This window comes from Grammomys surdaster, unplaced genomic scaffold (genome assembly GCF_004785775.1).
Source record: "Grammomys surdaster isolate TR1022 unplaced genomic scaffold, NIH_TR_1.0 186, whole genome shotgun sequence".
NCBI classification, from domain to species: domain Eukaryota; kingdom Metazoa; phylum Chordata; class Mammalia; order Rodentia; family Muridae; genus Grammomys; species Grammomys surdaster.
In genome coordinates, this window is record NW_021604631.1 from 6,135,600 (window position 1) to 6,157,756 (window position 22,157).

Genomic DNA, 22,157 nt, shown 5'->3' on the forward strand with positions numbered 1-22,157 from the left:
GACACCACATCCTATGTGTTCTCCCATGTTCTGGGGCTGCAGGCATGTGACATCACATCCTATGTGTTGGTTGCCGTCCCCTGCACTAATATTCTTCTTTTTTTAATTTTTTATTGGATATTTCATTTACATTTCAGATGTAATCCCCTTTCTCCATTCCTCCCCCCCAGGAACCCCCTATCCCATCCCCCCTCCTCCTGCTTCTATGAGGATATGCCCCCACCCACCCTCCCACTCCCACCTCCCCACCCACGATTCTACGGGTTCTATATGCTATACACACCTGGCCTGAATGAACTTGGAAGCACCTTGGCTAGAGGTTTGGATGTGAGCCTGTCCCAGAGGCCCATGCATCTGAACACCCAGCCTCTAGCCAGCAGTCTATCTTGGGATGTGGGGAGTCTTTAGGCTTTACTGGAAGAAGTGGATCTCTGGGGGACATGGCCTACTTTCTTCCCTCTCTGCTTTCTGATCTACTGAAATGTTGGCAAGCAGCTGGAACACACTCCCCACCCCCAAGGACCACAGAGCCTGCTGCAGGCCTCCCCCACCACTGCAGAACTATATCCTCTCTAAAGATAAGTCCAAATAAACTTCTCCTCTCTAAGCTGCTTCTTGTTGAGTATTTGGTCACAGCCACAAGAACAGTAGCTAGTATACTTGACATTAACTTTCTCGCCATCTTTTGAAATGACCAAAGACTGTTCATTTTATTCTAATACATGTTTAGACATGAAACACTCCTGTGAATGTTACCCCTGACTTTGGCTATTAAACAAACAAACAAACAAAAAACGAAACCGTGGGTAGCCCCAAAATAAAGCGTATAGGCCAAGGACAGGACAGGCTAAAAGGGAATAGGTTGAGAATCTAGCCACATATTGCATGGAGAGTGGGGTATAAGATTAAAAACAGCAGAGATCTGATCCTTAGGTCTTTTATGTCTCCCTCAGGTGGCATTGCTCAGGTACCATCCTTCTGGTTTTTGTTTTTTTATTTTGAGACAGATACTCTTATTGTCCTAGAGATTGCTTGCTAAGTAGGCTCTGCTGGATGTCCACAGGTCTGCCTGTCTCCCCATCCCAGCACTAAGATTACAAACGCATACACCACATCCAACATTTTTTTAGCATGGGTTCCATTGGTTGAACCCAAGGCCTTAACACACAGCGAGCATTCTGCCAACTGAGCTAGCTCCTCAGCCCCCCACTGCTTAGGTCTTAAGGATGGATCAGGTCAGTCTTGATCCTGATTCAACATCTGAGTCTGTCTTGGCAGAGCTGTATAAACCTGCGTCGTACTTCTTTCCCAAGCGAAAAGCCTTAGCAGTGTGGCACAGGCTGGGACTTTGCCACTCTATAAATATCCAGAATGTATGATTTCCTCCTTTGACTCTGGAACCTAAATAAACAGATTATGTTCCCAAAATTCCATAAAACCATAATTTAGTGGCCACGGCACTCCTAAAGAATCTCATTCTAAATATAGAGAGGTATTCCTTTGCAGAAAAATATCCCAGCAACTTGGTTCTAATATATAATTAAATCCTCTAGACACTTTGCAGTTATGCTTTATGGCTTATTTTGAGTGTTCATATTTTATCAGAAAATTATAATTTTCCTCTAAATAGGAGTTTTTACAAGGCGTTTGAGTTATGATGGCTGGCTTCATGCTTCAGCTATAATTAAAACTGTGAAAGGAAATGGCAGAGCCCCATGGCACACATGGTTCTACAGAGCGCTTGGTCCTGTAATCCCCCTGCATCCACAGGGCTGGAGCCACATGACCAACAGTGAAGGCACCATTTGTAACCATCACTGGGATACCTGCTTTTAGGATTGAAAGGCATGTTCTGGGGCTAAGAGGGGAAGGAGAAGGTGGCTAGGGACTCCTTTGTATATTTCTTGGCTCAGTTTCTACATGGTTGATCCTTAAAGACCTTCTGACCATGTCACCCTGTAACACCCAACCTTCCCCTCAAGAAGACTCTCTTCCTCATAAGCTGCAATGATATCCATTACACTCCGCTTCTCCACTCAGTTGTCGGCCTCATGAAGGCTATGCCGGTGAGCCTTTTGTCAATTTGACACAAGCTAGACTCATCTAGGAGGAGGGAACCTCAATTGAGAAACTGCCCCCATCAGATTTGTCTCTAACCAGGTCTGTGGGAGATCTTAAAAAATTATTATTAGGGACTGATGTGGGAGGGCCCAGCCCACTGTGGGTGGTGCTACCTCTAGGCAAGTCACCCTGGGTTGTATAAGAAAGCAAGCAGAGTAAACCATTAGGGACAAATCAGTAAGCAAGGTTCCTCTGCCCAGGTTCCTGCCCTAATTTCCCTCCATAATGGACTAAGGCCTGTAAGGCAAAATAAACCCTTTCCTCTCCAAGTTGCTTTTGGTCATGGTCTTTGACATATTAATAGAAAGCAAACCAATACAAGGGCCAAAGCAAAGTCTTTCCTATTCAGTACTCTCTATAACCAGTTCATGAACATTATCTGGGCTTTCTGGGGAGACCATAGGAGAACATCTTACACTGAAGGACTCACAGACAGAAATGCATTTTATCTCAGTTACAGAAAGGCTGGAAGTATAAGTAAAGTCAGAGTTGACCATCTGGGACCTATGTCCTTGGTTTAAATGACTGTCTTCTACATTCCCTATGGTCCTCTGCCTGTGCTCTAATCTTAAAGAACCTGTTGGTTCTGTATAGATACCAAACACACTAGATTCAGGCTCACCATAAAGGCTTGGTTTGTTTTAATAACCTTTTAAAAATCTCTATGGTCAATATGGGGTTCTAGGAATTAGAATTTCAATATATAACATTTTAGGAGATACAATTCAAGCCATAATGCTTGTACTGGACATTTACCAAATCTATGCTGATTGAGGAAAGCACAGTGACACTCACAGGCCTACTCCAGACACAGGGCTGTGTATCCTCTGTGCCTTCTGAGTTTCTCTGACTCCTATCTGCCCCAAGTCGTATGTACACTCACAGGCCTCCCTCTGGACACATGACTTGCATACATGTAAATGCTGGTCTCACCCTTTGCTTTATAAATGTCTGTCTCACCCTTCATCTAAGAGGCTTCTTTTTCAGCCAACAGAAACCCTTACTGAAAGCTACAATTAGTCAGAATGCAAAGAACAAGTAGCCACGGGGTACCCATCCCCAATCAATACCTCAACACAAGCTCCTACACCTCGGGCTCAGGGAACATCTAAGAGGGGACAGAAAGACTGTAAGAGCCAGAGGCCCAGAACACCACCATGTCTTCTACATGACAGGGAAGATCCTCACAGGAGCTCTCAACAATGCTGCTGCCTAAACAAGGCTTGAAAAAAAAAAAAAAGGCAAGGTCTTGGGAGGAGTCGGGGGGGGGGAGCAGAAACGGTAATCAGAACATATTGTTTGAAGAAATATATATTTTCAATAAAAGAAAAAAGATGGCAAGGCCTAATAGATGACAATACCAGTTGACATACCAACAAATATAAGGAGGCCTCGCAACAGTCCAGCCCTGAATGAAAAATAACAGATAATCCCTGGCTGCTGAGGGAGGGAGAATCGGACTTCTCCAAGGACGAGCCCCCTGAGAGGTTATCCAATCCCAAAGGCCATCTCTAAACACATATGAGCAGTACTAGATGAACTCGCAGATTGTTCTTATAAATTTATGTGTGTGTATCTATAATTAAAGAATAAGAGGTCATGAATTTGAGGAGGAGTCAGCAGGGGTGGGAGAAGAAGGATGGGGGGGTGATGTCAACACAGAACTCACATATGAGATTTTCAAAATTAAAGTTAAAAGAAAAGCCCAGTGAATGCTGGAACGCAGAACCACCAGAGCAGACAAGCCCTTTCAAACAGCTCTCCTGAGGTGCTTCTGACCAACATCCTAAGAGCATGGATACATGACTCTGTCATCTCTGAGCCAAACCCAACCAATCCAGACACCCAAAATGTCCTGCCACAAAATTCAGATGTGACCTTCAACCCTTCACTTTGGTCATCCTCAGAGGGCCTCACAGATGCCTCCAGGTACACAGAGGCTACTGAGTTTTTTTGATGATGTTCACACTGGGACGGGCTAGCAGACCTGTCTGTCTGTCCCTGTTGGCCTCAGCTGTGAGTCTTAGATCCTTGTCCACAAATGTTATAGTTCTTTCCCTGTCCTTGCAAGAGCGACCTAGGTTTGGGTCGTTGGTGGACTTCAACAGGAGTGTTTTTTATGTCCTTCGATTGTCATCTGTGGCTGTGATAAAGCACTCTGACCAAAAGCAGCTTTTAGGGAAAGAGTTTATTTGGTTTGTCCTTCCAGACAGATCACAGTACATCACTGAAGAAAGTCAGGGCTAGAACTCAACCAAGAGTTCAGAAGCCATGAAAGAATGTTGATTGCTGGCTCCCCAAAAGGCTCATGCATATATAGCTTCTTATACAGCCCAGGACCACTGGCCTAGGGAATAGTGCTGCCCACCATGGGCTGGGCCCTACTCCACCAACTTACAAACAAAACAACCTCCACAAACTTGCCTACAGCCCAGTCTGATCTGTTCAGTCCCTCAATTGAGACTCCCTTCTCAGATGACTTGATTGACAGTTAAAGCTAACCAAGACAGCCACTAAGGTGGCTTTGGCTCTGAGGGTGCTAACAATCTGCTTGTCCCTTTCCATCAGGCCTCAGGTCTGGAACCCAAGCTGGTAGCAAACAGTGTCCTGTTGTTACGTGACAGAAGATGGGAGGAAGTCAGAGGTGCCCTGATGTCTGCATTCAGTCCTGAAAGGTTGAATGAGGTAAGAGACAGGAAACATGGATTCTGTTCCTTAAGGATCCAGCTTCTCCCTACCCCCCCCCCCAAAGTATGGCAAAGAGCTGGACCAGATGCAAGGCTAGCCCAGGTGGCACATCAAAGTGTCTCACCTGCTGGGGCCCTCAGCCTAATTATTATACAGAAAGCAAAGCATCTTTCATATCTCTTGTGTCTCACACACCCAGGAACCATAAATCAATGGTTCACACCGCATACCTGGCTGTCCAGAGACACTGCTTGAGGCACTTTGAGGCACTCAGAAGAAAAATAGAACAGTGTTTCTCATACTATCATGTATAATGGATCGGCTGAGGGAGCCTGTTCAGATGTAAATTCCCACCCAGGAGGCCCTGACCAGGTCTGAGATTGTGAACTTTAAAGGACCAGTTGGGGAGGATGTGTTTTCTAAATGGTGAAGCACTTTACAGGGTGAGTCCTGAGTGTTGGGGGTCGGGGGAGAAATGTTCTCCAAGCAGTTTCTCCAGGTAGGCAGCCAGACTAACGTCATCTTTAAGACAGATTTAGAGCGACTATTGAGCTCCATGAGATGTCATGAATTCTTGAAGACTCTGGGCATTCTCCCTCCTCTGCCCAGTGGCCCTCTCTTCCCTACTAACTATGCACTTAAGAGCTGGTGCTGGCCTTGCCTCCCAGCCAGTGTCTCCAGTCACTTGTGGAAGAAGGGGATAACGAACAGGGCAGGCTGGCCAAGTGTGTCCTCTCTGTCTCCTTCCGCAGCAGATGTGACCCTAATGGCTTCGAGATCCTTCCTTGAACCTGTCACCTCTAGACCGCTGGTTCTCATTATGGAACCAGCAGCCGATCACAATTTGTTGCCTATAATCCTGGCATTCATGAGGTAGAGGCAGGAGAATTACAAATTTGAAGTCGGCGTAAATCTTGTCTCAGTGAGGCCTTGTCCCAAAAAACCAAACCAACCAACCAACAAAATCTAATTCTTCTTGCTACTCCAAGTCCCATGGACTCAAACTATCTGAGGTGCTCGAGAACCTGTGGGCTCTATGAGCCACCCCATGACTCTACAACAGCCAGGATGGGGCGGCCCGTGTGTGTTCGCGTTGTCCTTTGTCACTGTACCTGAAATCTGCTGCTTTTCCAGGCCCTGCCATTTCTTTCTTACTTCTCCCAGTGACTCTAAGGATCTGTTCAGTTTACATATTTACTGTGTTTGTTGTGTGTCTCAGGTGCGTGGAAACTTCAAGGAACAAAGTTTTTTTGTTTTTGTTTTGTTTTTTCTTTTTCCTATTATGTTCCCCTTTTAACTTTTAGCTGCATACACAGGCCATCTAGCAGGCACTCAGTAATGATGACTCAATGAGTGAATGAAAAACCAAAGAACTAAGAAACTTTCTTAGTTGATACTGTGCGGGGCGGGGGCGGGGGGATCAAGGAAAAAATTAAAGGACTATGAGAGATGGTTCATGGTTAAGAGTGCACATTGTTCTCACAGAGGAACCAAGTTTGGGTCCCAGCACCCACGTCAGGTGACTCACAACCACCTATAACTCCACCTCCAAGGAACCGGATGCTTCTGGCCTCCTCGGGTGGCTGTACGCACACATAACTGAGAAGGGTTAAAGAATGGAGCAAATTGTTGTCTTTCTTCTTACAAACTCACAAGCCGCACACATGAACGGAGGAAAGGCAGGTCAGAAATAGTCAAAGGAGAATGAGGAAGAGCAGGGACGCAGAGCCCAGGCACACAGCTGCACAGAGATCGCTGTGCAACCTCAGCATCGCTCGTCCTTCTCGAAGTCCTGCATGGGTTTTGAACTTCTGTCACCAAACTTCAGAGTTTATCACCTCCCCCTACCCCAAGTCGCAGGCACTATTCTAAAATAAAATAAAATAAAATAAAATAAAATAAAATAAAATAAAATAAAATAAAATGCCCGCTTTTCCTTGAATGGTGAGACTTTTCCTTTGGCTCCTTGGCAGCTATGGTCTTGCCTACTTACACCCCTGTGCCACCCGCCTCCTTCCCTAACTCACACACCCTGTTGACCTCCGAAGGCTTTCTTAGATTTTGACCACCCACCCACTTCATTTATCTAATGTGAGGCTGCCTCAGTCAACAGTGCTTAGAATTACTTTAGAATCAATGGTGTGTGTGCGCATGCACATTTGTGTGGCTTTTGTTTGTTTAGAAAAGCTGGGAGTCAAGTGAGGTCACATATTTTTTTTTTTTTTTTTTTTTTGGTTTTTCGAGACAGGGTTTCTCTGAGTAGCCCTGGCTGTCCTGGAACTCACTCTGTAGACCAGGCTGGCCTTGAACTCAGAAATCTGCCTGCCTCTGCCTCCCAAGTGCTGGGATTAAAGGCGTGTGCCACCAGAGGTCACATTTTCATTAAAAAATAAATTGCTTTCTGGCTTTAGTCTTCCTGGGGATAATATGCATACCCAAACCCAGAGCAAATGTGACTGATGCCTCTTCGCTTCAGGTAGAAGAGACCAGCAGACTCATAGTCTGCTGACAGACTAGTGATTGGGACTTACAGAACGGATTACTAAGCATTGCTAAGTAAACAACTGATTTTTCCATAGAAGACATTTTTGCCTGGTTAACCTGGCAGATTTTCCACCCATCCTCCAAAAGCGTTTGTGCCTTTAAAGGGGCAGCTGGGAGATTTATTTAAGCCTTGACAGTCTTTCAGTAGACTCCTCACCAAAGGCTGTGAGTATGCCTGGAATCGTGCACAGTCTTATTGTGAACCAGGAAGTAAATGGACTTAATTTCAGGAAACAAAATTGAAATTAAATCCACACTTCTCCAAGGGAAACACATAAATAACGGGATGCCCTCGGTCAGGTTAGTGCTTGCTTTATTTTTAAATGTCATAACTCATCAGAAAGGGAAGACACAGTGGAAACCGTGCATCTGTGTTTTCCCACTAAAACTCTTTCAACCTGAAGGGATAACATTCACAGGCTCTTGTAAGATTGCGTGAATCAGCAGGAGAGTGGCAGGTGGCCTTCAGGTACACAAGAGGGGAAATCACTGAGGAGGAAGCTGACAACCCACTGATGGCTTCTGCTAGGACTGGGATGCTGAATGCTTCCTGAGGTCTTGCGTGGTAAAAGCTGGGTCCCCAGTGTTGCTCTCTTGGGAGTTGATAGGAGGTGCATCAGGAATAGCATCCAAAACATCTCAGATTCCTTCTCTTGCTTCCTGGCCACGAAGGCAGAGGTTTTGCTCTAACACAAACCCCAGTCATAACATGCTGTCTCACCACAGACCTGTATGATCACAGGCCAAACTGTCCAAAAATGTCAGCCACAAGAAACATATCCTTCGTATAAATTGGTTGTCTTAGATATTTTGTCATAGTGGCAGAAATCTGATTAATATAACTACCAAGGAAAGGGTTTTGAAATCATAGATGATAACAATGCCTCCATGGTTGGATAGCTGGATAAAACAAACCGTTAGATTCATCACACACTTCAACATGTTAGACGTTTGATTATCAGTTTCGCTTTGCTTATTTTTCAGAGGTAAACACTGGGGGAGTTAAGGCCTTAGTTTGTTGTTGGGTAAGATGGTGCTGTTGGATAGTAGGTCTTTGCAGTTCCCACTGACAACCTCATTCTCTAGTGCTTCAAGGGCTACAACCCAACATCCGTCATGTTAGCCAACTTTGCATCCGTACAATAAAATACCCGGGACAGGTAACCTATCAAGATAAAAGGTCTAGCTAGCTTGCAATTTAGCAAAGTCAAAGTCTAAAATCAATCATCTCTGTTGGCTTGGCCTCCTGTGAGAACAGCAGATGGTGGCATGCCGTTACAGAGTGCCTGTTGGAACAAATGGTCACATCTAGAATCAGAGCAGGGACAAAGACAAGCCAGGGTCCCACAATCCCCTTCAAAGTCATGCTCCCAGTAACTTAGCTATTAAAGGTCCATGCACTTCTTAATAACACAACCCTAAAGACCAAACCTCTACACACAACCCCTTAGTAACTCCTAACAGCCAACCCCTATCAGGCAGCTTGTGTTCTGTCCTCAGAATCTCCTGTCAATGGTGGACATGTGCTCGTTTACCCAGATAAACAAGGACTGAGCAGATACAAGAGACCAGTGAGACCCTGAGGATGTGGTTGTCACCCAAGAGTGAATAAGCTGTTCACACATCAGCGCACCGGGGTCTGTTTCCACAACGTGGAGCCAACAAGGAAGGCTGGCATCTTGCGCAGCACCGAGGGCTGTAGCTCTCTGCCTAATTTTTTACTTTCATCCAGATGTTTCCTGTCGGGAAGGCAGAGTCAATAATGTATGAGCCTTATAGACAGAGGCATATGTGCTTGTTACTCCCCATGGGCCTCTCCTGCCTGGGAGAAGACGTATTACTCAAAAAAAATGGATACAATTTTTAAAAATTCAAGTTGATAAAGCCAGCTTATGAGTGAACGCACGGCTCGGACAGTTTCAGTGCGAAAGTCTGTGCAAATTACAGTCATCGTCATGGCTTTGGGCTTTGTCTAGCCTTTGAATTCCCAGCACAAACTCTTCAGGCAGGCAGTACAGGGCTTCTATGGCAGAAGTGAATTTTCCAATAATGCCAGAGCAAGCAGCTTTCTCTTGGCAGCATCAGCTGCCGGCGGTTTATTTTTAATATTTGCTTGTATTTCTTAATCCTTCCAAACAATAAAAATAAAAGTCATTATAAACCAGGGTAGCTGTGGTAATAAATACTTCAGAGTCTAAAAATACATTGTCCCTGTCTGACCAGTTACCCATTTTCTAGGATATCTGAGTATTTATCTAGCAGCACGAGACCGTTATCCTGAGACACAGTTGTATCCCACTGACACCTAATCTTCTAATTAAAATCAGAATAATGATGGACTGTTTAAATTCTACTTTTAAGTGTTCATCTTCCGTTTGCATTTAAAAGGAAACACACTCCTCATCATCGATACCCCATCCTGGGTTATAATTTGTCTTTCTTTTGCTGGAATCATAATGTCACTCCCAACTTGCCGCTGGTTAAACGGAGAAGAGCATCAAAATGTGCTTTACAGCTTGGCTGTTGCTTGGCAACCTCAGCAGCCACCTCCTCACTGGAGTAAGTTCTAATTGGCCACAACTCTTGACAGGAGTCTCTGACTTATTGGAAATGACACTTGATTATTCATCTAGGTGGCTAGAGCTGATGTGTATCAGCAGGGAATTTTGCATAAAAATGACTCACGGATGTTTTTAATATCTAGGTGGCTTTCAGCAATCGTGTAGTGGCTGAAGGAAGTGATACGTTTCATTAGCTGGAATTAATTTCTCATTTGTTAGTCAACAGAGCATATTTCAAGGCATTCATTTTAAAAGCCCCCTTCAGTAGCTCATGTATTCAGTTTCCCCGCTCTAACTTTAACTCTTAAACACGGCTGCCCTCAGGACAACTGCGAGAGTCAGTGCTGAGTTACTATAGCAAATACCATTGATAATTACCATGCCCCTCCCCCAAAAAAAGATATTTTAGCTCAGTGTTCTGGGCATTCCAGTCCTTGACTGATGGACATACTGCTTTTAAATCTCTTCTGAGAAAAGCTGACAGCAGTGGATCATGGAGGGAGCACGGTCAGGGCACAACCTCTCCACCGGAAGCCAAGAAGTGAAAGAGAAGAAAAGGAAGAGGCAGAAGCCATGGGATTCCCTTCAAAGGCACAGTCCCAACAACCAGCAGAGTTCCCACCAGGCCCTACCTCTTAAAGTTCCACCAGTCCCAGTAGTAGGACCAAACCTTTAAGGCAAGGACCTTTGGGGAATAGTCCAGATTCAAACTATGGCACCAAACAGGAAGAAATGTTAACTTCTTACATTTGTTAATTTTTGCCTTTCTGAAAGTTATCTTGTAGTAGTGCAACAAGATACATAAATTACTGTATAATGACCAAGTCATGGAGGACGGTGACAGAGCTCTTGTCTTGTTTTGAAGAATGCCCTAAGCGGATGTTAGGTTTGGACTGGGGAAGGTTATAAGGAGGTACACAGGATCCAGACAGAGCAGTACCAGTCTTGCTTGGAGAATAGGGGAATTCACTCAGGCTGAAACAGAGTGTGCAAGAAAGGAAGCAGGGGGGAAAGAATTGCAGAAGTGGGTTGAGGCTCACAGAGGCTGCTGCCCTGTGTCAGGGGCAGCCAACTGTTAAATGCTCGAAAGTGGAAGAGTGACTTGCTCAGAACTCTCTGGAGAGAGAGAGCACTCCATTTTGCTGTTTAGCCTTCAAGGGGCCAGATGTCTCCAGATACATGAGGCAAATCCAGGAGCAGATGAGAACTGCAAATATACCTACATATATCTCCTCTACTGTACCAGCAGAAGGGTATGGGCAGGTTCCCAGGGTGTGGTTTGGGGATCATGTACAAGTCTCTGATTCTTAGTCTTTCTTCACACACCAGTAAACAACTCGCTTAGCTATCCACCATCAACATGTGGGGCTCATATAATTTTAGCAACACCATGTAACTCAAGAGACCCTTCCTTTCCCATTCTCTGAATGGGAAAAACTTTTCCCTCAACTCTCAGTGAGACACTGTTCTCCAAACTTCCAGACATCTAAAGGCTTTTAAGTGTTGAGTTCTTTTTGCTTTTTCCCCCCTTGCGTTCATGCTATCCAATCTGTGGACAGTGGGATTGTAACCTGAGAGTGGATATATTGAGGGGCAGAGGGACTGGGGCACCTGATTTGGGTGAGAAAGCAACAGGAGTCAGATGGTTTGACATTCTACTTGTATGAAATTATGTAAACACAAAAATAGTCAGGTTCTGTCATCAGAATTCTAAAGCCAATGTGTCAAAGAGATGAAAATACGTTTTATTAAATAGATGGGTGTGTCATTTCAAGTAAATGGGGTTATTGCTGTGACCCCTTACTGACCCAAAGTTAGAAGATGGCTGTCTTTTTCCCATGATCCCAAGCAAATTATGAACGTAATATTTAGCAATGTATTAGCTATGTTTTGCTTTGCTGTGCTAAACCATCACATGACAGCAACTTAAGAAGGGAAAGAAAGCTTTGTCCTGGACCACAGATTAAGAAGGCACACAGTCCATCGTGGCATAGAATTGTGGCACAGAGGCTGGAACAAGAGACAGCTGGATACATTGCATTTGCAATTAGTAAACAGAGAGTAGAGAGGAAGTGACGTCAGCCTCCAGACCCACCCCCAGTTATCTACCTCCTCCAGAAGATCCTAAAAGCAGCATCACCATCTGCAGACCAAGTGTTAAAATTATATATATAGTTTATATATAATCATATCATCATATATATTATGATATATATAATACATATAAGCCAGCTGGGCATGGAGATATACACCTTTAATCTCAGTTTTTTGGAGACAGAGACAGATAGATCTCTGAATTTGAGGGCACCTTTGTCTACATAGCGTATCCTAAGAAACTCAAGGCTATAGAGTGAGAACTTATCTTACTCCCTTACCCCCACAAAGCCAAAACAACCAAACAAAAGAATACATATAAGCCTCTGGGGAGATATTTTACACTCAAACAATAAATGGCCTCCTTGGAATCCTAGAATGTTATGGAATGGGACATTATAGTTCATCACATTAGAACTTGGCCTGAGGTAAGGAACCCTAAATCAGAAAGATTCAGACATCGTGCCTGAAGGAAGAAGTAGACTCAGCGTGAATCTCTGGTGTTTTGCTCAGAACCAAATTTCAAAAATCTACCCTGAGCTCATGCTAAGACAAAAAGAGCATCTCAGTCTGTTGATGGGTCCTGAATCCCTTTAACACAGTAGGTTATCATTTAGTCCAGCGGTTCTCAGCATGTGGGTCGTGACCACTTTGAGGGTGGAACGACCCTTTCACAGAAGTCACCTAAGACCATGGAAAGCACAGACATTTACATTACAATTCATAACAGTAAAATTACAGTTATGAAGTGGCAATAAAAATAACTTTATGGTTGGGGTCACCTCAACATGAGGAACTGTAGTAAAGCGGGGAGTCACAGCATTAGGAAGGCTGAGAACCACTGACTTAGACACTTCTAGAGAATCAACTAGGGAAGGATACAATAGGTAGCAAAAAAATTTTTTATTTTATTTTTTTTAGTAAAAAGTAAATAAACCTTTAATAGAGAATGGCAACACCTAAAAGTTACCAAAAAAAAGGGATATTGGAAACCTGTTACCTGTTACTTTGTAACAACTTTTTACCCAAACCTTGCAGCTTAAAACAAACCTTTGCTTCTGGAACTCGAGTTCCCCACATGGCGTAGCAGGGCCTCTTGGTAGCAGGGCCTCTTGGTATAATGATCGTTTCTTGTCTGGTCTGTGGTCTTATCTGAAGGGTTGACTAGGAAACACTTGATTTGAAGATAGCTGGTATAGTTATCTGCAGAATTCCATTTCTTGTGGGCTCTAAGAGACAGCTAAGAAGTTTGTACTATGTCCTTCAGTCAATGAGGACGCTCAGAGCATTTCAGCAAGTTGAAAACAAAACTGAAGAATTTTAGATCAGTGTCATGACTTAGTTTTGAGGTGAGTTGGGAAGTAAAAAGGCAGCAGCCTCTTGGGTTGGTAGGTTTATAGTGCACCTACAGGTCAGCTTCTGGGCTTAGATGTCAAAGGTGCTTTACCCTATGGCCTTTGTCTTTAAGAGGCAGAATGACAGTGACATTTCAATGACTTCCAGTGACAAAGTCTGAATCAGAGTGAAGAGAGAAAGGTGAAAGGACACGAGCAGCATTGACACAGTGAGACCAACCATGAGGAACCAATGCAGAGCTGTCTGTGAGGAAGAAGAAAGGTGCAGAGAAGGATTCCTGCTGTCCAAACCAGTCTGGGGATGGATTCTCCATAGGACAGGTGCCATGTTTGGATCACTCCTGACTACTGCTAGGTGCTTTGCATATTTTGTTTCTAATGGTAGTTACAACACTTCAAAGGTGGCTCTATTATTTCTGTTCTACCAGTGACAATATAAAGTCGCTGCATTTAGGCCACTGGAAATGAATTACGAAGTTCCATGGACTGGAACCATAGTCATTGGCAGTGACTTTAGTGCTTGCTCTTCTTGCAGCCGGTGTACATTATCCAAGTCAAATCCTTCCCCCTTAAAGAAAAATGCCAAAGGTGGGATTCTGCAGAGCATCAACAGGCATTGAGGAGTGTTCTCCTGTCTTTCCTTGGTTGTCTCCCTGTAAGGTGCCTCCTCTATCCACTCCTATGTGTTAGAAGTCACCCACTTGCCTTCTGTCCACACTGTTCTTCTGAGGCAGTTGGTCAAATCCTTTGGAAAACACTGGGTACCGACTGAATTTATATAATAAAGTACAGGCTAAGCAAGAACTTCCATCCTTGGAGAATTTTCTTCCCAAATTGAGGACTTTATTCTCAGCAATTACAGTTACCAAATAATCACCCAGTCCCACTTTCAGACTGTCTTCTCTAGGAACACAGGCTTGGCTGCTGGACTGACACTTTGGCCTTGGCCAACTCAGACTGTAGTAGCAAAATACTATAGAACGGTTTAAACAATAGATAACTGTTTTCTCTCAGTTATAGAGATTGTAATTGGAGAACAGGGTCCCTTGTGGCAATTATGGCTTTTGGTGGCTCCTCTTTTGTGGTTTGCAGGTGGTCACCCATCATGCTATGTGCTCACAAGATCCCCCTTTTGAGACAGTGACTCACTGTGTAGTTCAGGCTGGCCTTAAATTTACTATTCTCCTACTTTGGCCTTCTGGATGCTGTAATTACAAGTACACACCATCATTCCCTGATCAATCTTAAGATTTCATTTAATGTTAATGGCTTCCTATGAAGCCACATCTCCAATCCAGCTACACTGGGAATTAGATCAGCAGCATATGGATTTCAAGAGGACACAAACATTCAGTCCACAACAACCCCCAGATGAAATCCATTTTTAAAACCAAATGGTATCAATATTTTATGTGATTAAAAGCACAACATATGTGCAACTTGAAAATGTTGGGTAAAACAAAAATAAGAAACCACCCATTGTCCTACAGAGATGGAACACAGCAAAACGAGAGGCAGGCTTGAGATCTAGGCATAGAGCATTGGGTTTCCTCTGGGCTTGTGTCCATACATAAACCACATTCACCTGCTGGTCTAAAAATGAAGGGGGAGCTGCAGGGCCACAAGCCCCACCCACAGAGCCTTTGCTTTGTGTATTCGGCTCATGGGAGAGTAGATATTCTATAAAAGTGATACATAACACAAGGGGGAACATAACCTAAATGATGGCAACTGGCCAACACACGGACCACGGTCCGCTGTCTTGTGGTATTTTCTCTGCATTACTCCTCAACATTTCCGTCATGCATGCCCCATCTCATATCATATTAATCCAGTTAAAAACATCACTACCCATTCAGTGTAACAAAGAGCAAGCACGGCACGGTAGAAAATCGCAACCACATCAGCCAGCAACAAAGCACTTCAGCCAAGTGCATGTGGGAGGAGGGACGGTAGGTAACGGGTCCTCTGCATCACCCAGCCCTGAACTTAGAGTCAACGTAAGGAGCTCTCCTAATACACAGGCCATGCTTTCGGCTTCTGAGAAGTTTGTATCAATCAAATTTTATACTACACCTCTCTTGCTAGTATAAAGAGACTTAATATTGATGTCTCAGGAGAGCCTCATTGCACAATTTTTTGTTGTTATTGTTTTTTAATATTCCTCAGAAATATATTGGAAAAAAAAACTGGTTTGGTTTGGTTTGGTTTGTTTCAAGATGTGGTTTCTCTATCTAGTGCAGGCTGCCCTGGAACTCACTCTGTAGACCAGGCTGCCCTGGAGATCCACCTGCCTCTGCCTCCCAAGTGCTGGGATTACAGGTGTGCACCACCACCACCCCAGTTCTATTTCCAGGATTTTATTAAAATAAGATACACTTGAAAAACTAAGTTTATTAGGATAATTGAAGAGGCTGCAAATGGCTTACCAGGTAAAAGTGCTTGTTACCAAACTGATGGCCTTAGTTTCTCCTCTGGGAACCACAGGATGGAGAAAACCAGTTCCTGCAGGTTGTCTCTGACTCCCACGAGTACACTGTGCACACACACACACACACACACACACACACACACACAGAGGCTAAGTAGCAAATGACTGTAACCAGATAAGAATGGCAGCCGTAGACGCTAGCTAGAGAGACATGCTTAGAAAACACTGAGCTCTCCAAATACTAAAAAAGTCAGATTTCTTGGGAATGATGCCTGGGAGACATTTTAAGGGACCCATCTACACGTATTTTTATACTGATGGATTATTCGGTGGGTGGTTTGTGAGAATTTAAAAAAGAATGTCTCGGTCATAAAGAATTGATACAATTCAGACTGAATGGAAAACAGATCAGGTTCACCCTGTTCATTTCTTTCCTGGATGGACTTAACGGCAGACAGCTGGGGTCACTAACGCTCCTACTTTAGCCAGCCACTGACAGGGTCGTCTGCCAATTACAGAGAAGGCAGAGCCAGGCTGCGTATTTACTTAGGCTTATCCTGACTGGCCAAAGGACTTTGAAAAGTTCTGCAGATACCTGAAGTAACAGCCCAGAGGAAGGTCACAGGTCTGTGCACGAGCCAGGCTGCCTAGTCTTGAGGCAAATGAAAACCTAGAAGGCATGTCACTGTAGTTTAAATGGAACAAGGAAGGCATGGCTACTTGTCCACTTTGAGTTATAGAAATGTCCCGCCGTGCCTCTCAGACCAGGCCCTTCCTACAAGGTTCCCACATCACTGCAGGTAATGAGATGCTCGTGCCGTATGGGTGTACAACCCCACCCCCCACCTCCATAGAGCATGTGGGGCCGGCCGGGAGGGAGCTGTGACAGGGAGGGAGAGGTCCGACACAGCCACACATTCTCCCGACATCTCAATAGCTCTCCAGACGGCCCCACTGTTCAGGGAAGTTCAGGGCTTGTTCTTCCCAGGACAGCTGAAGATAACTTTTTATGGAAATAAAGGGGATAGAAATGTAAAGCCTGGAGCTAAAGAGATGGACCAACGGTCTTAAGTACTGGCTGTTCCTCTAGAGGACCTGCATTGGGTTCCCAGTGCCCACATGGCAGCTCACAACGGTCTGTAATTCCAGTCCCAGGGATATGACGCCCTCTTGTGGCCTCTGCAGGCACTGCATGCCCATGGTGCATAGACATATATGTAGTCAAAACACCTATACGGGTAATTTGTTTTTAATATAGGGAAAAATGTTTTAAAAGAAACATACAACCTTTCTAACGAATGGAGCCTCAAGGGCTAAATAACCAGTTGCATGCAGCGATAATTTATCAGAAAAGACCTATGGCTTTCATTCACCTGAACTTTGACATTTGTTTGTGGTGTCTGTCTTCTGAAAAACAATGTACATCTGACCCTGCTACTGGCTGACAGGGTTCAGGTCACATAGTGTGATTAATTTAGTATTTACTAGATAGTGCCTGAAATAGAACTGTGTTCCACCTACAGGTTGCTATTTGAGAGTGACTTTTTTTTCCCTCCCAGAGGAGCAATAAGAATAGAGAAAGGCCCTGTCCCTAGAGGCGTTGCAGGTGTTACTGCTGTGTCACTGTTGAGTCAGAGGTGACACAGAGAGGCTATGTCTACACTCAATGTTCTGACCTTTGAACATCTGAATGATTAGTAGCCTAACATCCCTTGAAAAAAAAGTGAGCCCCAGACAACCACAGCAGTCTGATGCCATGCTAATGGGCTCCCTATTCAGAGAGCAATCCAGAGACTAGAAGAACCCTGTCTGGGACTACAGGCCATGGGTGGGAGTGAGTCTGAGACAGACAACCCTTGTAAGGGGCCACTCAGGCAGGCTGGGTGAAGACCTAGCCAGAGATGTCCACCAGACCCCATGGGGTCTGGACAGGAAACTGGGCTAAGATGACTACCAGTCTGGCAGGCATGGGGTGGGGCAGACCATGCCCAAGATGACCCCTACCCAATGCCATAATGCACAAGCAGGGCATAGTATCCCGGAGACCACTCCTGACATGGCTCCATACAGAGATCCCAGGCACCACTAAGAGGAACAAGTGAGTGGTCCAGAAATAGAAGGGAAAGAGAAACAGAAGGATGTGGGCACAGTGAAGACAGGCAGAACTGGAGACTGAAGGGTACAGCCTGATGTGCGTAGCCAGGGATGCCACCTATGTCCGTGGTAAGATCCTGGCCTGTGCTGCCACTGGGGGCCACATTTGAATCCGTAACCCTGCAGCATCATGGGTCTGTTATCACCAAAGGCCAAGTGGATGTTCCTGATCTGGGCTGTGCAGAACTGGACCCATCCCTCACCTGGGCATTGTGGGATGGTGGACTCTGAGAGACTTGAGAACTGGAGAGCAGACCCCACCCCTCACTGACTGCAGTACTTAGGAGAGCAGATCACACACGTTACGGGAGTTGTTGGTGAGCTGGCCTCGAGGATACAAGTGTGGGAGAACTGTCCCTACCACTCATCTCCCTTATGGTGGCATGGACAAGGGAAAGATACCCTCCTCCCCCTTCACCACCGGTGGCCAGCAGGAGACCTGGCCCTGGAATCAGGAGAGCAGGAGAACCAGCCCTGCCTGCCTCTTGTCTGCTGGACCGTGGTGCAGATAAGGCAGAGACATCTTCCTCTCCTCCCTCATCCCTTGATATCTATAGCAGGCAGGAGAGCTTGCCCTGGGATCATGAGAGTAGAACTGGCCATATCCTTCACCAGCTGTAACACTGGAGAGAATGGGTCCTGCACCTTACCCAGGCAGCAGGGTAGAGATGGCCCTGGTTGTGGGGGTTGCTGGTGACCTGGCCCAGAGAGTGTGGGAGCAAGGGAGCCATTGGGCTGACCAGCTCAGAAACGTCTCAGGCTCAGATCCAGGGCTTTGTATTGTCTCACCCCAACATCTACCCTATTGCTAAGTTGCTGGAGTGCATGAAGGGGCCAGTCCTGTAGATCCCAAACTATAGGATCTCCATGACACAGGGCAGCAACAGGATATCTGAGAGGAGTCCCATGAGGATCCAGTACTGAGAGAAGTGAGAGGCCTTCTGCCAGACCAAACGCAGTGAACATTGCAATGGACATTTGCAACCAAAGAAGTGCAGACAAAGGGTACACTGTGGGACAGACACACTGCGACTATTACAGCTTCCACAATGAGATTTTGTTCCCTCTGTTGAAGGGGGAGCTGCAAGAATGGACGGCAGGTACGGGGGGGAATGAGTGGGATTGGAGTTCATGATATGCAATTAACAAAGAACGAATTTATTTACATTTCAGATGTTATCCCCTTCCCCCATTTCTCCCCCCCCCTGGAACCCCCTTCCCCATCCCCCCCTCCTGCTTCTATGAGGATGTGCCCCCACCTACCTCCCTACTCCCACCTCACCACCCTCGAATTACCCCACACTCGGCGTCCAGCCTTCACGAGACCAAGGATCTCCTCTCCCACCTATACCTGACAGGGCCACCCTCCCCTACATATACAGCTGGAGCCATGATGGCTCAGCTCAGTGGTTAAGAGCACAGATTGCTCTTCCAGAGGTCCTGAGTTCAATTCCCAGCAGCTACATGCTGGCTCACAATCATCTGTAATACCCTCTTCTAGTGTGTTTGAAGACAGCTATAATGTACTTGCATAAATAAATAAATAATAAAATAAATATTTTTACAAAAAATAAAAACAATAGAGAAAGGTGTACAAACTACGAACCAGAGAGGTTTTTTGTGACACATATTAGCATCTTCCCATCGTTTTAAGAAGCACTTGTTACCATCAGCTTAGAAAGAGGCAGGTTTATGGTGTTGCTCACAGATTTAGAGGTTTCGCTGTGTGCTTGGTTGGACTCATTGCTTTGTGTCTGTGGTGACCCATGATGGAAGCACATGGCAAATTAAAACCACATGCCTCCAGGCCAGAAGTAAAGGAGAGAATGAGTAAAAAACTTGAAGGAGAGCCCAGAGTCTGAAAGATCCCCAATAGCCGAGAGACATTCCAGTAGGCCCAGCTTCCTACGTAAGAGCTTGTCACCTCTCAGTCACTCTATCCTAAGGGGATACCTAAGATCCAAACTGTAACAGCGGGAGCTGGATTTGCTTCCATCCAATAACATATCTCTGGCATGTAGACTAACATTTTATAATTTTTCTATTGTCTCAAGACTTAAAGAGCAAAAGAGCAAAAAAGTAGATATTGCATTTTCATTGAAATTCATCCATCCATCCATCCATCCATCCATCCATCCATCCATCCAACCAACAAATAATTACATATGCCAGGTTCTGTTGCACATTCTAGAGATTAAAAAAAAATTGAACAAACAGACAAAACCTCCCCTGACCTCAGACTTCTCATATTCTGCATCAAAATAATGAAACCAGATGCCAGAGAGATGGCCCAGTGGTTAAGGGAGCCTATTGCTCTTGTAAAGAACCCAACTTCAATTGCCAGTGACTGTGTTGTGTGACTCACAACCATCTATCACAGGAACTTCAGGATTCCCCAAGACCTCTTCTAGTGGGTACCTGCAATGCTCCCTGTCATAAATGAACACACACATAATCTTAAAAGTAAAATGGAAGGCGGGGGGTGTCAGAGGTTCAGAGCACTGTCACTCCTGCAGAGGACCTACGTTCAGTTTTAGCACGGACATGGTGGCTCACAACCACCTGTAACTACAGTTCCAGGGATCCGCTGTGTCCTTCTGACATCTGTAGGACCAGACAGGCACGTGATGCATTATACGTGAAGGCAAAATACTCATATACATAAAATAAATATGAAAAATTTTCATTTAAATAAGTTTTAAAGTTTCTTTAAAATAATATTAATAATAATAAAGAAAAGCAAGCATCAGGCACCATTGCAAAGTATTATTTTCATAAATGCTCAGGAGAACCTACAGCAGCATTCTGCCTCAGCTACGATACTGCTCTAGAATGTGTGCTGTTTTGAATGATCCCCCTTGACAGCTCTAGCTTGGCCCTTCAAATATATAGGAGAGAATACAAGTCCTTAAAGGGTGCTACCCACCCAAGAGATCCTGTTGGAAGTCCAAGGGACGGGCAGCCAACCCTGCGGTCTAAACCTGTCGGAACCACATAGGTGCGCACACCTCTGCTCCCTAGACCTTTCTCTTGACATTAGAAATTTTCCACAATAAAATATCTTAGCACTAAGAAGCCAACAATTCCTCACACACATCGAGTTACCCCATCTTGGAAGGTGTAAGCAGCTGAAACACAGATGAAAAGCCCTCTCTCAGAAATACCATTAAGATAACTTCTGCCTTAATTAAGAAGTTAGAACAGATGACCATCAGTTCCTCTGGATACTGGATTCTATGTTCTGGTGGGAGATCTGAAAACTTAATTGGAACAAGCATGCATGCACTTGGGTTAGTTCCAGGGCCGGGACATATGGAGTGTGGTCTAGCTGCTCGCTAATGCTAACCACATGTTAGGAAGCTGAGCGCTGATTCGAAGTTTTGTCTAAACACTTAACGATGGCTTTCATAATTATTTCACCAGATCTACGCTTGATCCTTTCTTCTTTGGTGCTTCTACCACAGAAAGCTCACTTAAGCTTAAAATAGGTATTTATGGACACTGTGTTTTACAGATATTAGGTATACTTCCTTAATCTTAGCCTCGTGAAAAGCACCTTTGAAATACAGTCTGTTTTCCCAGAAAGCACTGTGTATAACCTTGTCCATCATTGGCAGCCGACTTAGGCAGGATGCCCTAATTACACCTCTGCTATCTGTTATCAGATAACACCTCTCATCAGCCAAGCCTGTGAACTTCTCGTGACTCACTTAAAACGCTATGCAGCATCCGGGGACACATTTGACATCCAGAGGTAAGGCTGCTCCATTACAGGTGAGAAGTCACGGTTCTAAGTGGATGATTCTTGCCACGGTCCATAATGGCTGGACAGTTACCTTGGGAGTAGCAAACCAGAAACACCAGACGGTCATTACGGTGTGGATAGACTGACTAATGAGAAGAAACCCCACCTAAACCATGAAACAAAGTAACTTGAGCCAGGGATGCCAGCCTGTTGAGGAAAATCCAAAAGTGCAGCGGTTAGTCCCTGAGTAGATTTACCCTCTGATCCCCAAGGACATGATGGGCAAGATAGGACAGGGCAGAAGGGGCAGGGACTTTAGAGAAAGCACCTAATGTTAGCATTTTGTCTAAGCTCTGCCCCACAGTTACCTGGCAACGGCCAGGTATGCTCCTCCTGACTTACTATAAAAGGGGCTGCTTGCCCCCCCCCTTTCTCTCTTGCTCTTGCTTTGACTTCCTGCTACT

General features: G+C 45.0%; 1 protein-coding gene and 1 non-coding gene across 2 annotated transcripts in view; both read left to right on the forward strand.

Annotated features, from left to right (window-relative positions):
• Tbxas1 (thromboxane A synthase 1) overlaps window positions 1-22,157 on the forward strand; it is a 164,891-nt gene that overhangs the window by 76,938 nt on the left and 65,796 nt on the right. Inside the window, exons 5-6 of the mRNA XM_028768455.1 lie at window positions 4,690-4,806; window positions 21,614-21,702. Coding sequence (XP_028624288.1) covers window positions 4,690-4,806; window positions 21,614-21,702 — 206 coding nt within the window. The remainder of the gene's footprint in view (window positions 1-4,689; window positions 4,807-21,613; window positions 21,703-22,157) is intronic.
• On the forward strand, window positions 17,379-17,504 carry LOC114622120. Its single transcript, XR_003711553.1, has one exon. It is a non-coding gene; the product is annotated as a small nucleolar RNA SNORA17 (small nucleolar RNA).